Here is a 17,281-nt window from a genome sequence, read left to right as displayed (position 1 = left end):
GCTTGGAATTGCAGGAAATGCTGGAGCAGTGTGGATAAAAGCCCAGATAAACTCAGGGTTATTTTGCTGGGATTTTTTTTTTTCCAAGGGTGAATTTTCAGGCTGCCTTGGAATGGCCCTCACCTCCTTCCCATGGTATCTTCTCCCAGAGAATCTGCAGGAAATCTGGGATCCCACATTTCCCACAGACCTCTGGAAATGGGGTTTGGGAGTGGGATTTGAAGGGTTTGATGGATTAACTTGTAAAAATCCGTGGCTGTTTCCCATTTTTAAAGGATGTGCAGGTGCCCCACATTGCTGGTTTTCCCAGAAATACCCGAAATAATGGAACGGTGCTTGGTTCAGCTGGCAGGGTTTGGTCCTTGAGTGGGAGCTTTGGGAAAGCTGGCAGGATTTAAACATTCCTGGTGGATCTCTCCTGGATCAGCTCTGCCTTTCCTCGGCAGCTCACCCCAGGCCATTCCCAGTGTGCTCCAGACCTCCCTGGAGCCAGATCCACCTGGGAATGGCCGTGCCTGGAATTCCTGATTCAACAGCTCAGGGCTGGAATTGGATCCAGATCCACCTGGGAATGGCCGTGCCTGGAATTCCTGATTCAACAGCTCAGGGCTGGAATTGGATCCAGATCCACCTGGGAATGGCCATGCCTGGAATTCCTGATTCAACAGCTCAGGGATGGAGTCTGATCCCTGGGGTGGAGCCAGGTCCTTGCTGGGAATGTCCAAAATGGGAGAGCGAGATGAGCCCCTTCTCCAGCCTGTGTCATGCTCAGGGCAGCTGGAATTCCAGTCTCTGGATCTCCAGTTCATTCCTTAATCCATCCCATCAGCTTGAAATGTGGCAGGTTCCTCTTAGAGCAGAGCCATGGCTGCTTCCAGGCCCCTTTTCCATCCTGCCTCAGCCAGAGCAGTTGGAATTCCAGTCTCTGGGTGTCCACTTTGCCCCTTTAATTCATTCCTATCATTCTGAACCACCTGGATGTGGAACCTCCCCCTTGTAGCAGAGCCATGGCTGCTTCCAGGCCCCTTTTCCATCCTTCCTCAGAGTTGGAATTCCAGTCTCTGGGTGTCCACTTTGTCCCTTTAATTCATCCCCGCCATCCTGAGCTATCTGGATCGAGCTCCAGGGTTCCACTTGGAGCAGAGCCATGGCTGCTTCCAGGCCCCTTTTCCATCCTGCCTCATCCTCAGACCCGTTGGAATTCCAGTCTCTGGATCTCCACTTGACTTCATCCCCACCATCCTGAGCTCTCTGGCTGTGGAACCTCCCCCTTGGAGCAGTACCTTCCAGGCCCCTTTTCCATCCTGCCTCAGCCTCAGAGCAGTTGGAATTCCAGACTCTGGGTGTCCACTTTGCCCCTTTAATTCATTCCTATCATTTTGAACCACCTGGATGTGGAAGCTGCCCCTTGAAGAGGTGTCGTGGCTGCTTCCAGGGCCCTTTTCCATCCTCCCTCAGAGCCGTTGGAATTCCAGTTTCTGGCTCTTTGCCCCCTTAATTCATCCCCACCATCCTGAGCTCTCTGGATGTGGAACCTGCCCCTTGGAGCAGAGCCATGGCTGCTTCCAGGACCCTTTTCCATCCTGCCTCAGAGCAGCTGGAATTCCAGTCTCTGGATCTCCACTGGACTTCATCCCCACCATCCTGAGCTCTCTGGCTGTGTGACCTCCCCCTTGGAGCAGTACCTTCCAGGCCCCTTTTCCATCCTGCCTCATAGAAGTTGGAATTCTGGTGTCTGGCTCTCCACTTTGCCCCTTTAATTCATTCCTATCATTTTGAACCACCTGGATGTGGAACCTGCCCCTTGGAGCAGAGCCATGGCTGCTTCCAGGACCCTTTTCCATCCTTCCTCAGAGCATTTGGAATTCCAGTCTCTGGCTCTTTGCCCCCTTAATTCATCCCCACCATCCTGAGCTCTCTGGATGTGGAACCTCCCCCTTGGAGCAGTACCTTCCAGGCCCCTTTTCCATCCTGCCTCAGAGCAGCTGGAATTCCAGTCTCTGGGTGCCCACTTTGCCCCTTTAATTCGTGCCCCATCCCTGGAAGTGGCAGCAGTGCCGTGGTGCCTCCCAGGCCCCTTTTCCGTGCCGGGAAGACACGGATCTCCTCCGGGCTGTCCCTCCTTTGGCCTGAGCCCCGTTTCCCTGTTTTCTGGGTGTTTTTGGGCAGGTGCAAGAGCAAGGTGTACCCGGAGGAGCTGCCCAACACCAGCGTGGTGATCGTGTTCCACAACGAGGCGTGGAGCACGCTGCTCAGGACCATCCACAGCGTGCTGGAGCGCTCCCCGCCGCGCCTGCTGGCCGAGATCGTGCTGGTGGATGATGCCAGCGAGAGAGGTGGGGCTGCCCCGGCCCTTCCCGTCCCACATTCCACCCCCTCCTCCCGCAGCGGGGTCCTGCAGCTCGGGGGGGGGCTGGCAGTGGTGGGATCCAGAGCGGGTGTGGAAAAGAATTCATGGAATCCCAGGGTGGTTTGGCTTGGAGGAGGAGATGTTTAAGGGGCACCTAATCCAGCTGCTCACCATGGCAGGGACACCTCCCGCCATCCCAGTTGTCCCACCTGGCTTTGGGCACTGCCACGAATCCAGGGCAGCCGCAGTTTCTTTGGGAATTCCAGCCCAGCCAGGAATTTCTCCCCAATCTCCCATCCATCCCTGCCCTCTGGCACTGGGAGCCATTCCCTGGCTCCTGTCCCTCCAGGCCTTGTCCCCAGTCCCTCTGCAGCTCTCCTGGAGCCCCTCCAGGCCCTGGGTCAGATCCAGCTCAGTAAATTTGACATTCCTGGAAAGGTCAATCCTTTCCTTGCTGTCTCTGCACCCTCCTCATTCCATGTTATTCCATTTCCTGAATATCCCCACAAAGTAAATTCCATGGAATCCCAGAATGGTTTGGCTTGGAGGGGACCATCTCATTCCATTTTTTGCCTTTTCGTTTCTGTTTTGACCCCAGAGTTTAAAAAGCAAACTCTGCCTGTGGAACTGGGACTCCCTGGAAAAGGGATCCCATCAAGTTCCTTAAATGGAATCAGTGGAATGAGAAAGGATCCTGGAGCAGCCCAGTGGCGACCTGAGCCCTGCAGCCACTCCATCCTTCAGTTCTGCCCCATGGAGCATTAATTGAACCCTAATTACTCCCTGGATTTCCCTGCTCATTAATTGGCTTAATGATTCCCTGTGCCAGAAGGTGGAGGAGGATTTGAGCCAAGTAATTCCCATTTTTCCTGAAAGCATGCAAAGAGCTCCAGTGGGGACATCCATCAACAAAAAGCCTTTTATTTTTGATTGAACCAGCAGCAAATTGCCCAAAGTGTCTCTGTTTTGTGGTTGCTGGTTCATTCCAAGGAACTGATTGTACTTTTTTAAAATTCCTGAGTTATTATCCTGGAATCAGGGAATGGTTTGGCTTGGAAGGACCTTAAAGCCCACCCCCATGAGATGCTCCGAGCAGGGAGGTTCTGTGGCTACCTTGGAATAAAACCTCCCTAAAAATCCCATTTTCCTTCTGCTCCCCCAATTCTGGCAGAGTTTTTGAAGGCCTCCCTGGAGAATTACGTGAGGAAGCTGGAGGTGCCCATCAGGATCCTGCGGATGGAGCAGAGGTCGGGGCTGATCCGGGCTCGGCTCCGAGGGGCAGCAGCTGCCAAGGGCCAGGTGATCACCTTCCTGGATGCCCACTGCGAGTGCACCCTGGGCTGGCTGGAGCCGCTGCTGGCCAGGATCAAGGAGGACAGGTGAGGCATTCCCTGCTCCAGAGGCAGGGATCTGCTCCAGGCCCTTCCCTGGCTGCTGGAAAATGGGAATTAAAAGGATTCACTGAGCTGGAATGAAGATAATTTTAAATATTTTTTGTATTTGCTGCTGTTTGTATCAAAATCTCATTCCTGAATAAATGTGGGAGCAGCTTTCCCAAGGTCTGGATCTCTCCTGTTCAAAGGAAGCTTTCTCCCTGTTTTTTACCAGGAGCAACTTCTCTCTCTGACCCCCTGAACTCATGGAAATTTGCCCCCATTTTATTCCTTCTCTTTTCTTGTTTTCCCTTTTTCCCATCTTTTTTTTTTTTCCCCTCTTTTCCTCCCCTTTTCCCTCCTTTTTTCCTTCTTCCCCTGCTTCCCCCTTTTCCTCTTCCTTCTTTCCCTCCATTTCCCTCTTCCCCCTGATTTTCCCCATTATTCTCCTTTCCCCTTTTCCTCTTTCCTCCCTTTCCCTTATTTCCCTTCTTCCTCCCCTTTTCCCCTTCTCCCTTTTTCTTCCTTTTTCTCCCTTTCCCCCCCATTTTCCCCCTTCCCCTGCCTTTACTCTGTTTTCCCTCTCTTCTTTCTCTTTCCCTCTTTTTTCCCTCCTATTTTCCCCCTTTCTTCTCCCTCCTTCTTCCCCTCCTTCCCTCCTCTTTTCCCCTTCCCCCTCAGTTTTTCCCCCTTTTTCTTCCCTGTTTTCTTCTTTTCCTCCCATTCCTCCCCCTTTCCCACTTTTTTCCTTCTCTTTTTCCCCTCCTGTTTTTCCCCCTTTTTCCCCTTTTTTCCCCTTCTCCCTCATTTTATTCTCCCCTTTCTCCCTCCTTTCCCCTCTCTTTTCCTTCCTTTCTTTCCCTTTTCCCCCTCTTTTCCTTCTTTTCTCCCCTTTTCCCCTTTTTCCTCCCATTCCTCCCCCTTTCTCACCTTTTCCTTCTTTTTTTCTCCTCCTATTTTCCACCTTTTTTCCCTCTTTTCCCCTTCTCCCTCATTTTATTCCCCCCTTTCTCCCCCCTTCCCACCTTTTTTCATTCTCTTTTTCCTCTCCTATTTTCCCCCCTTTCTTCCTCCTCTTCCCTCCCTCTTTTCCCCTTTGCCCTCATTTTATTCCCTCCTTTTCCTGCCTCCTTTTCCCGCCTCTTTTCCTTCTTTTCTCCCTTTTTCCCTCCTCTTTTCCTCCCATTCCTCCCCCTTTCCCACCTTTTTTCCTTCTCTTTTCCCCTCATATTTTTCCCCTTTTTCCCCTCTTTTCCCATTCTCCCTCATTTTATTCCCCCCTTTCTCCCCCCCTTCCCATCTTTTTTTCTTCTCTTTTTTCCCCTCCTATTCCCCCCTTTCTTCTCCCTCTCTCCCCCTCCTTTCCTCCCATTCCTTGCCCTTTCCCACCTTTTTCCTTCTTTTTCCCCTCCTATCTTTCCCCCTTTTTCCCCTCTTTTCCCCTTCTCCCTCATTTTCCTCCCCACTTTCCCCCCCATTTTCCTCCCATTCCTCCCCCTTTCCCACCTTCTTCCTTCTCTTTTTCCCCTCCTATTTCCCCCTTTCTTCCCCCTCTTCTCTCCCTCTTTTCCCTTCTCCCTCATTTTATTCCCTTCTTTTCCCTCTTCCCTCCCTGCCCTGCCCCTCCCACCATCCCCAAACACCCCCATAACCCCAGATTCCCATTTTTCCCAGGAAAACCGTGGTGTGTCCCATCATCGATTCCCATTTTTCCCAGGAAAACCGTGGTGTGTCCCATCATCGATTCCCATTTTTCCCAGGAAAACCGTGGTGTGTCCCATCATCGATTCCCATTTTTCCCAGGAAAACCGTGGTGTGTCCCATCATCGATTCCCATTTTCCCCAGGAAAACCGTGGTGTGTCCCATCATCGATTCCCATTTTTCCCAGGAAAACCGTGGTGTGTCCCATCATCGACGTCATCAGCGACGACACCTTCGAGTACATGGCGGGCTCGGACATGACCTACGGCGGCTTCAACTGGAAGCTGAACTTCCGCTGGTATCCCGTGCCCCAGAGGGAGATGGACCGCAGGAGAGGGGACAGGACCCTGCCCGTCAGGTCAGCGCCCCTCTTCTCCCAAAAATCCCCCCCGGATCCCAAAATTCCGCCGCAGGATCAGAGTGGCAGGGAGAGCTCGGGACGTCCTCGCTGCCGCAGCGCTGGGCCAAGCCCATCCTGTCCTCTTCCCAGTGAATTCCAAAGCAGTCCAAAGATTTAGGAATTCCAAGGATTTCTGCCTGTTCGGCTCCCTCTGGTAATTTGCTGGAAACAAATTTTTCGGAATTTAAGGCAGATATTCCAAAGGATTTCGGAGCACTTTTGAGTTCTGAACCTCAGTGATTTGCACTTAACCCCATCCCGTCCTCTTCCAAATGTTCAGGAATTCCAAAGGTTTCTGCTTGTTCAGTTCCAGTGTTCAGGAATTCCAAGGATTTCTGCCTGTTCAGCTCCCTCTGTAGATTTGCTGCAAACAGATTTTTATTCCCATTTTTTCGGAATTTAGGGCAGATACTCCCAAGGATTTCTGAGCATTTTTGAGTTCTGAACCTCAGTGATTTGCACTTAACCCCATCCCATCCTCTTCCAAATGTTTAGGAATTCCAAGGATTTCTGCCTGTTCAGCTCCCTTTGTTCATTTGCTGCAAACAGATCTTTATTCTGGTTTTTTGGGATTTAAGGCAGATATTCCCAAGGATTTCTGAGCATTTTTGAGCTTTGAACCCCAGTGATTTGCACTTAACCCCATCCCGTCCTCTTCCAAACATTCAGGAATTCCAAGGATTTCTGCTTGTTCAGCTCCCATTGTTAATTTGCTGTTAATGGATTTTTATTTCTGTTTTTTTGGGATTTAAATTCCCATTTTTTCAGAATTTAAGGCAGATATTCCAGAGGATTTCTGAGCACTTCTGAGCTCTGAACCCCAGTGATTTGCACTTAAATTCCTGGTTTATTGCTTGGAAAATGGGATTGATAACGGAGCACCCTGAGGGAAAAGTGATCCAAGAGCGTGTCCGGACCTCTTCCATTTAATTGCTGGAATCACAGAGTGGAACAAAACCTCTTCCAGAATTGCAAATGGAGCTGAAAAGGGAACAAATGGAATAAATTCCTGGCCATGGGATGTTCGCTCAGCTCCAAAGGCTGCTGGGCCTTCCTGCAAAATTCCAAAAGAGGCCAAAAAAGGGTTCCTGAGTGGATGGAGTGGATTTAAATCTGGGAAGGGGGAAGAATTCCAGCCCTGCAGGTGGAGGGAGGGGCAGCTCAGGGATCAATCCAGGCAAGGGAGGGATGGAAGGGCAGGAAAATCCTTCCAAAATTGCTTTCAAAATTCCCATTTCTGTCCCTGATTGTCCTGGCAAGGCTGGAATTGGGGAAGGGCAGATTTGGGGTTTATTCCTAGGATTTGGGGTTTATTCCCAGGAAAAGCCAGCAGGCCCTGGCTGTCAGAGCCGAGGGAATTGTTTTCCTCCTGATCCAAAATCTCCTCTCCGGGCCAGCAGCTCTTGATTAAAGCTCAGGTGTGCATGGAAATAGGGAAAATGAATTATCCTAACGAGCTGCAGGGCCTTGCTGGGCTCCATCCATCATCCATCCATCCATCCATCATCCATCCATCCATCATCCATCCATCCATCCATCCATCATCCATCCATCCACCCATCCACCCATCCATCCATCCACCCATCCATCCATCCATCCATCCATCATCCATCCATCCATCATCCATCCATCCATCCATCCATCATCCATCATCCATCCATCTATCATCCACCCATCCATCATCCATCCATCCATCCATCATCCATCCATCCATCAATCCATCCATCCATCCATCCATCATCCATCCATCCATCCATCATCCATCCATCCATCCATCCATCATCCATCCATCCATCCATCCATCCATCCATCCATCATCCACCCATCCATCATCCATCCATCCATCCACCCATCCATCATCCATCCATCCATCCATCATCCATCCATCCATCAATCCATCCATCCATCCATCATCCATCCATCCATCCATCCATCCATCATCCATCATTCATTCATCATCCATCCGTCATCCATCCATCCATCCACCCATCCATCATCCATCCATCCATCCATCATCCATCATCCATCCATCTATCCATCCATCCATCATCCATCCATCCATCATCCATCCATCCATCCATCCATCATCCATCATCCATCCATCCATCATCCATCCATCCATCCATCATCCATCCATCATCCATCATCCATCCATCCATCCATCATCCATCCATCCCTCCATCCCTCCATCCATCCATCATCCATCCATCCCTCCATCCCTCCATCCATCATCCATCCATCCATCATCCATCATCCATCCATCCATCATCCATCCATCCATCCATCATCCATCCATCATCCATCATCCATCCATCATCCATCCATCCATCCATCCATCCATCCCTCCATCCATCCATCATCCATCCATCCATCCATCCATCCATCCATCCCTCCATCCATCCATCCATCCATCATCCATCCATCCCTCCATCCATCCATCCATCCATCCATCCATCCATCCATCCATCCATCCATCCATATTCCCTTACCTTGAAATGGAGCTGGGCTCACAATTAATCCCAGCTCAGACCCTGACCTGACTCTTAAAATTGGAAAAAAAAAAAATGGGGTTTGCTGAATTCATTTCTTTTTCCATCAGTTTCTGGCTGGAGTTTTGGGGGATTCTCTGGATAAAATGGGAGTTGGGAAGCAAAGGGGGCAGAGGGACAAATGTCACCTGTGCCACAGCTGTCACAAAGAGCTGAGAGTGAAGGGTTGTGCTTTAGGCTGGATTAAGCCCAAAATCTCAGGTTTTAGTCCAGGAATTTCAGCCTTTGGTGTCAGAGCATTTCCAGGCTTGGCACAGCCCATTTTTTGTGGATATTTCCATGCTTTTCCCTCAGTTTTTGAAGCTGAAGGCACTCCAGGCTGAGATTAGAAATACTAAAAATAAGGATTGTGGTCCAGGATATGTTTTGTGTAAATTAGGGATTGAGAGGGAAAATACAGGATCAAATCCTAGGAAATAGGCAAGATCGAAAAATAGGAAAAAGGCAAGATTAAATATCAGGAATGTGTTAGGATCATGGAGTTGCCTGGGCTGGAACGGACCCACAAGGACCATCAATCCAACCCCTGGCCCTACAATAGATCCCAAAAATCCCCCCCGTGCCTGGGAACATTCTCCAAATGCTCCTGCAGCTCTGGATATTATAAATAGATTACTTATTACCTTGATATTATATTAATATCTTGATTATGAATAATTAAACTCGGAGTTGATTGCAGTTAATCAACCCTGCCCGGGTGATGAACAGCAGGGATTGATGCTGATCCTGGTGCCAATCCTTTATTTATTCCCAATACACCCCCAGTGGGGTGGTTTATTGGGATTTTGTGCTGGAATTGATGCTGATCCTGGTGCCAATCCTTTATTCCCAATACACCCAGTGGGGTGGTTTAGTGGGATTTTGTGCTGGGATTGATGATCCTGGTGCCAATCCTTTATCCCCAATACACCCAGTGCTGTGGTTTATTGGGATTTTGTGCTGGGATTGATGATCCTGGTGCCGGTCCTTTATTCCCAGATACACACCCAGTGGGGTGGTTTATTGGGATTTTGTGCTGGGATTGATGATCCTGGTGCCGGTCCTTTATTCCCAGATACACACCCAGTGGGGTGGTTTATTGGGATTTTGTGCTGGAATTGATGCTGATCCTGGTGCCGGTCCATTATTCCCAATACACCCCGTGCTGTGGTTTATTGGGATTTTGTGCTGGGATTGATGATCCTGGTGCCGGTCCTTTATTCCCAATACATGCCCAGTGCTGTGGTTTATTGGGATTTTGTGCTGCTGGAGCCCTGCCTGGGATGGGATTCCTTGGGAAAAGCAGGATGAGGTGATGCCATGGGGAGCTCCAGGGCTGGGATCCCTTTGCTCCCTCTCCCATCATGGAATCCTGGGATGGGCTGTGGCATTGTTGGGATGCAGCAAACCTGGGATTGCTGCCGTGCTTTCTGTGCAGGAATGGGAGTCCTGCTGCTGCCGAGGGCTGCAGGAATGGGAAGCAGACGTTGCTTCCCAAACCAGACAGGATCAGGTGATGATGAGAGTCAGTCACAGCAATTCCCAGGCTTGTCAGGTGATTCCACAGGGAAAAGATGCAGAAATGAAAAAAAATTGATTTTTCCAGTTTGAAAATCACTTTAAGGCCTTTGATGTCCCCGATGTTTGGGTGGAGGGGGTTTTGCAGGAGAGCTCTGCAGGTCTGGCTGTGTCCCATTGGATTCACATCCCAGGGAGCAGTCCTGCCTGCTGCGTTCCCCCTGCCCCCGGAGCTGGGCTGCGGATCAGGACACGAGTTCCTGAATTTTCCAGAGTGAAACTCAGCGCTCCCGGGTTTGTTAGGGAGGGATTTGGGAAGTGTTTGGTTTCGGAAAGCAAAGGACATTTGGGGTCCTTAGCAAGGATGCAGGTCTGTGTGTCCAGTTCAGTTTCATCCTTCAAAACTTGCTTAAGGCTCAGTCTTGGAAAAAACGGGGAATTTTGTGTCAAGCAAAGAGTGTCTCCATCCAGGGGAAGGAAGAAGGAGGAATGAGAATGTTTGGATTGGGGAGGACCTTAAACCCCATCCCATTTCACCCAGGGACACCTCCCACTGTCCCAGGCTGCTCTAAATCCCACTGTCCAGCCTGGCCTGGGACATTCCAGGGATCCAGGGGCAGCCCCAGCTGCTCTGGCAATTCCAGCCCAGCCAGGAATTCCTTCCCAAAATCCCACCCAAATCTCCTCTTTCCCAGTGGGAAGCCATTCCCTGTGTCCTGTCCCTCTGTCCCTTGTCCCCAGTCCCTCTGCAGCTCTCCTGGAGCCCCTCCAGGCCCTGCCAGGGGCTCTGAGCTCTCCCTGGAGCCTTCCCTTCTCCAGGGGAACATTCCCAGCTCTCCCAGCCTGGCTCCAGAGGGGCTCCAGCCCTGCAGCAGCTCCAGAGCCCCTTCCCAAGGGTCACTGCCCCAAATCCCAGAGGTTTAGGGCTGCTGGCACCTCAGCAGAGGGGCTGGGATGAGCTGAGCCCCCAGACCCCTTTGGCTCTGCTGGGACATCTCAGAGGAAAGCTGGGATTTGGGATTGAGTTGTTCCCTCCCAAATGGATCCCTGTGCTGCCAGCAGCTGTGCTGGGCATGCCTGTGGCATTTCCATTTCCAGGGAAGTTCAGCCATCCCCTGGGATTGCCTGTTTGTAAGGATTTCTAATCCTCTTAGCTGAGATTTTCCTGCTCCTTTGACGCCGTTTTGGGCTCCCTCTGAGGCAAAGCCCAGCCATGAAACTCCTCCCGAATCCATTCCCGATTGGATTTGAGCTGCTGCTCACTCAGGAGGCCCAAATCCCACCCACTTTACCCTCACAATTCCCCTGGAATTATCCATGGAAATGGGAGCAACCCTGGAGAGTGGCTGGGCCGAGCTCTGTGGATTTTGGGGAAGAGCAGGAAAAATCCAATCAAAATTGTCTTTATTTTTCCTTGGGGTGTGGCTGGGCCTGAGATCCATGGATTTTGGGGAACAGAAGGGAAAATCCAGTCCAAATCCTCCTTTTCTAGTTGTTATCCACAGAACTCCTGTGTAGTGAAATGTGCTGTAAATTCCAGAGTGTCCTTTAAAAGGTCTTTTTTCTTTTTTCTTTTCTCTTTCCTTTCTCCTTTTTTTTTTTTTTGTTTATTTTTTTTCCTTTTCTGTTTTCCTTTGTTTTTTTCCTGTTTGTTTCCCACCCAGGACCCCAACTATGGCTGGTGGCCTGTTTTCTATTGACAGGAACTACTTTGAAGAGATAGGAACTTACGATGCAGGAATGGATATCTGGGGTGGCGAGAATCTTGAAATGTCCTTTAGGGTAATTCCTCTTTTCCTTCCTTTTCTTTTCCCAAAAAAAAAACCCCAAAAATCCCGCATTTGTGTCATTCCTTCAGGGTGATCCTGCTTTAGCTGGCCTGCAAGTCATGAGTTAAACGGAATTTTTAAATTTTGGGGGAACCTTGGTGTTTTGGGATTTTTTTTTTGCTGCATGGAATATTTTAGTGTTGAGGGTTTTATCCCTCCAAAATTCCATATATTTTGGTCATTCCTTCATGGAAGAAACGAGGTGCCCAGTGGAAATTCGATACGAATTCATGTTAAAAATAAATTAAAAATTAAAAATACGTTTTAAGACGTTTTGGGAACAGTGACGTCATGGACTTGCAAGTTGCAGCTGGAATTCTGGGTGTGTGCCAGGGCAATTCCTGTCCTGCAGAAAATGCTGGGATCGGGGTGAGCACTCCTCAGGGAAACGCCGCCAGTCGCTGCCCTGGGGACAGACAAGGGGGAATCCAGGCATGGCTGGAAGGGATGTTGGGAATGGCTTTGAACTCCTCGGATGTGTCCCACTTCCTGCATTTCGTGTTGGGAATAACCCCCAGCATCCCTCTGGTGCCCACGGCACATCCTGGCAATGCCCTTTCCCCCCTTTTCCTGCCTTTTCCACTCAGCCAGCACCGTTTTCCTTGCCAGGGACCCCTTTGGAGTTTTTTAGGGAACAGATTTTTCCAGGGAATACCAGCTGGGAATTTGAAAGCTTTTCCAGGCCATCCCTCTCGACTTTCATTGTTCCCTCTGCAGGAACAGCAACAGGCTCAGTTCCCCTCCTGAGCCTGGATGCTTCCAATGAGGAGATTCCCACATTTTTTGCTGTTTTAACCCTAAAATTCCTCCTGGGGTGTGCCAGGGCCCCTGTGCAGGAATTCTTTTCCGTGGTTTTCCATGTTCTCCGGGAGATCCCTGGAGCAGGGAGTGCCAGGCACTGTTAAAGCATTCCAAATGTGCCTTTCCACCCTAAACCAGTGAATCAACAGGGTCAGGGATGGGATAAATTGGGATATTGCCGTGGGAAGGCCAGAGAACCACGTGGTGCTGTTTATTGGGATTTAGAGCCTCCAAAGGAAAACCAGCTGAAAATCCAGGGATATTTTGTGTGACTTTATCAGGGACATCAAAGGAATATTCATCAAAGGAATAAGGGTTCAAATCCCAGCTGATGAGGAAACAAATCCATGGGAAGATGGAAGGATCAGGGAGGCTCCTCCAGCTCCACAGCTGCCCTGTGCAGTGGGATTTGGGAATATCTCCTGTCAGGAGAACTCTGGGGGCAATTCCTGCTGTGGGGGAGGGCTGGGATTGGAGTGAGGCACAGGGGTGTTCCTGGAGCTGTTCTCACATCCAGGATTGTATCACCAAAGGGAGGGAGGAGATTTGGGACTAAATAATAAAAATAAATCCCAAAAAATCAAATTAACCTGGCCCTTCCCCCCGTATTTTGTGAATTCCTGAATCCTCAAAAATGTTACCCAGTGCCTTTGCTTTCCCTGGATCATGTCTGTCTCATCTGCATCCAGCTCCAACATTATCCCTGGAGTCGTTTGGGGTTATTCCCTGGAGTCATTTGGGGTTATTCCATGGAGTCGTTTGGAGTTATTCCATGGAGTCATTTGGGGTTATTCCATGGAGTTATTTGGGGTTATTCCATGGAGTCGTTTGGGGTTATTCCATGGAGTTATTTGGGGTTATTCCATGGAGTTATTTGTGGTTATTCCATGGAATCATTTGGGGTTATTCCATGGAGTTATTTGTGGTTATTCCATGGAGTTATGTGGGGTTATTCCCTGGAATCATTTGGGGTTATTCCATGGAGTCATTTGGGGTTATTCCCTGGAATCATTTGGGGTTATTCCATGGAGTTATGTGGGGTTATTCCATGGAGTCATTTGGGGTTATTCCCTGGAATCATTTGTGGTTATTCCATGGAGTCATTTGTGGTTATTCCCTGGAGTCGTTTGGGGTTATTCCCTGGAATCATTTGGGGTTATTCCATGGAGTTATTTGGGGTTGTTCCCTGGAGTCGTTTGGGGTTATTCCATGGAGTCATTTGGGGTTATTCCCTGGAATAATTTGGGGTTATTCCATGGAATCATTTGGGGTTATTCCATGGAGTTATTTGGGGTTATTCCATGGAGTCATTTGGGGTTATTCCATGGAGTCATTTGGGGTTATTCCATTGAATCATTTGTGGTTATTCCATGGAGTCATTTGGGGTTATTCCCTGGAATCATTTGGGGTTATTCCATGGAATCATTTGTGGTTATTCCATGGAGTCATTTGGGGTTATTCCCTGGAATAATTTGGGGTTATTCCATGGAATCATTTGGGGTTATTCCATGGAGTTATTTGGGGTTATTCCATGGAATCATTGGGGTTATTCCATGCTCCCAGGTTGCTCCATGGCCACATCCCTGGTGTATATTTGGGATTTTTCCATGTTCCCTCTGGAATTCCTTGGCACCCCCTGATCCCTGAGCAGTTAACACAGGGGTGTTCCGCTGCTGATCCCACAGAGCCCATCCCTCCTCATTCTCAGGGAATTCTGGAAGCGGAGGGAGCCCTAATTAACTAAATCTGCCTTGGTTGCCATGGCAACTCAGGTCTGTGTCAAGGAGCTTTAATTCCAAGATTCCACCAGAGCTCCTGCTTAAAACTCCCCAAAAACCCAAGGATTTAACACCAGGAGGAGCCTGGAAGTAAAACTGTAATAAAATAACTGAAGTGAGAAGTTGAAATAATTAAAACATTTGAAATAAATAATTGAAATTTAAAAGTGGGAAGAAACACTTGAAAGAAATATTTGAAATAAATAATTGAAATAAAAAATGGAATTAAAATAATTGAAATAGATAACTGGAATAATTAAGATAAATGAAACATTTAAATTAGTTAAAATAAAAAATTAAATAATTTGGATCCTTCTGGCCTCTTAGGAGGGGACTAAAGCCCAGGCCAGAGGTGGAGTCCCATCCCCAAGGATTTAAAAGCTGTGGAATGAGGACATGGATCAGTGGTGGACGTGGTTAACATTGGACTCAATGATCTTGGAAGTCTTTTCCAAGCTAAATAATTCCAGGATTCCCAGCACTTCTCATTCCATAGTGATTCAGCAGCAAAATTTGTTACTTTATTTAACCCCTAAGTTCTAAATTCCAGCATTCCAGCTTGGTTTAGGTTATCCCAAGCGCGGATTTTGGCACTTGGAAAGGGAAAATTCCCATCTGGGAAAAGTTCCCCACATTGTCTTCTTCATTTATGGTGGAATTTTTGGGATTTCACCAGCACATGAGGTGGAGAACACACCCTGAATTTCACCTCTGAGGGTCTGGGATGTGCTGCTTTGTGTCCCTGGGTGTGGCAGTATCCTGGGAATGCTGGGGCTTTCCTCAGGATGGCCATGGATGGGATTCTGCTCGGAAAAATTTCTGTAAATATATATAGAAAATGTAATTGTATTAAAAACATGACTATATTGTAATATATATGGTCTATATTTATATATGCACATATATAATATGTATACATAACTGTGTATCAAAATACATGAGAAAATTATCTGTATATATTTGAGTGTGTGGGGAGAAGTTCTGCTCTGTTCCTTCAAATATTATGGAATCCTGGAAAATCCACGCCCTCCACGAACCCATTAGGGAATGATGACACCTTTCCCAGCAGGATGGGGCCCTCTCTGTGCTCCAGGGACACAAATCCAAGTGACTCATCCCCACTCTGGGAACTCTGGGGAAGAGCAGGAAAAATCCAGTCAAAATTCTCTTTATTGCTCCCTGGAGTGTGGTTGGGCCCGATCTCCATGGATTTTGGGGAAGAGCAGGAAAAATCCAGTTAAAATTCTCTTTATTGCTCCCTGGAGTGTGGTTGGGCCCGATCTCCATGGATTTTGGGGAAGAGCAGGAAAAATCCAGTTGAAATTCTCTTTATTGCTCCCTGGAGTGTGGCTGGGTCTGAGCTCCATGGATTTTGGGGAAGAGCAGGGAAACCCATTAAAAATTTTCATTTTCTAGTTGTTTTCCATAGAATTCCTGTGTGGTGCAGTGTGTGAGGCAGTGAAATGTGCTGTAAATTCCACAGTGTCCTTAAAAAAGTATTTTCTCCTTCTGTGAAACTCCTCCCAAATCCATTCCCGATTGGATTTGAGCTGCTGCTCACTCAGGAGGCCCAAATCCCACCCACTTTACCCTCACAATTCCCCTGAAATAATCCATGGAAATGAGAGCAACCCTGGAGTGTGGCCCAAGCTCCATGGATTTTGGGGAAAAGCAGGAACAATCCAGTAAAAATTGTCTTTATTTCTCCCTGGATTGTGGCTGGGCCTGAGCTCCATGGATTTTGGGGAAAGGCAAGAAAATCCAGTTAAAATTGTTTTTTCATAGCTCCTGTTTGTTTTCCGTATAATTCCTGTGTGGCGAAATGTGCTGTAAATTCCACAGTGTCCTTTAAAAAGTATTTTCTCCTTCTGTGAAACTCCTCCCAAATCTATTCCCGATTGGATTTGAGCTGCTGCTCACTCAGGAGGCCCAAATCCCACCCACTTTACCCTCACAATTCCCCTGAAATTATCCATGGAAATGGGAGCAACCCTGGAGAGTGGCTGGGTCCAAACTCCACGGATGTTGGGGAAAAGCAGGAAAATCCAATCAAAATTGTCTTTATTTCTGCTTGGAGTGTGGCTGGGCCTGCACTCCATGGATTTTGGGGAACAGCAGGGAAATCCAGTCAAAATTCTCTTTTCATAGCTCCTGTTTGTTTTCCATAGAATTCCTGCGTGGTGAAATGTGCTGTAAATTCCACAGTGTCCTTAAAAAAGTATTTTTCCTTTCCCTGAAACTCCTCCCAAATGCATTCCCGATTGGATTTGAGCTGCTGCTCACTCAGGAGGCCCAAATCCCACCCACTTTCCCCTGCCATTTGTTGCCAGCCAGGGCCGAATCCCTGGATTTTCCCTTGACATCCCTGCCGAGTTGGGTGGCTGGGGACACGGACGGGGACACGGACGGGGACACGGACGGGGACACGGACGGGGACGCAGCTGCCGGCCCATCCTGCCCTGCTGTGTGTGGGCTGTTTTCCTGCACGTTGCCCGTGTTTCTCTTGCAGATCTGGCAGTGTGGGGGCTCCCTGGAGATCGTCACCTGCTCCCACGTGGGACACGTGTTCCGCAAGGCCACCCCCTACACCTTCCCGGGGGGCACCGGCCACGTCATCAACAAGAACAACCGCAGGCTGGCCGAGGTCTGGATGGACGAGTTCAAGGACTTCTTCTACATCATCTCCCCTGGTACAGCCGGGCTTGGGGTTGGCTCATGGTCTGGAGCCCTTCCTGGAAAAGGGGAGCTGGGAACGGGAGGTGTCGTGGAGTTGTTCGGGTTGGAGAAGTTCTCTGAGATCACCGAGTCCAACATTCCCAGCACTGCCCTGTCCCCAGTGCCACATCCACAGGGCCCTGAAATCCCTGCAGGGATGGGGGCTCCACCTGAGCCCCTTTTCCTGAAGGAATTGCCCCAAAATTCCCCCTGAGCTGCCCCGGGCCAGCCTGAGGCCGTTCCCTCTGCTCCTGTCCCTGTTCCCTGGGAGCAGAGCCCGACCCCCC

The 17,281-nt window shown here is 49.1% G+C and overlaps 1 protein-coding gene across 4 annotated transcripts in view; it reads left to right on the top strand.

Moving 5' to 3' along the window:
- GALNT13 (polypeptide N-acetylgalactosaminyltransferase 13) overlaps positions 1-17,281 on the top strand; it is a 51,014-nt gene that overhangs the window by 16,008 nt on the left and 17,725 nt on the right. For all 4 annotated transcript variants that reach the window (XM_038143082.1, XM_038143081.1, XM_038143079.1 and 1 more), the window contains exons 5-9: positions 2,170-2,336; positions 3,522-3,729; positions 5,613-5,783; positions 11,536-11,653; positions 16,789-16,969. In XM_038143082.1, the coding sequence (XP_037999010.1) occupies positions 2,170-2,336; positions 3,522-3,729; positions 5,613-5,783; positions 11,536-11,653; positions 16,789-16,969 (845 nt within the window). The remainder of the gene's footprint in view (positions 1-2,169; positions 2,337-3,521; positions 3,730-5,612; positions 5,784-11,535; positions 11,654-16,788; positions 16,970-17,281) is intronic.

Source organism: Motacilla alba, chromosome 7, assembly GCF_015832195.1.
Source record: "Motacilla alba alba isolate MOTALB_02 chromosome 7, Motacilla_alba_V1.0_pri, whole genome shotgun sequence".
Taxonomy (NCBI): Eukaryota; Metazoa; Chordata; class Aves; order Passeriformes; family Motacillidae; genus Motacilla; species Motacilla alba.
This window is presented reverse-complemented; position numbering and strand designations above follow the sequence as displayed.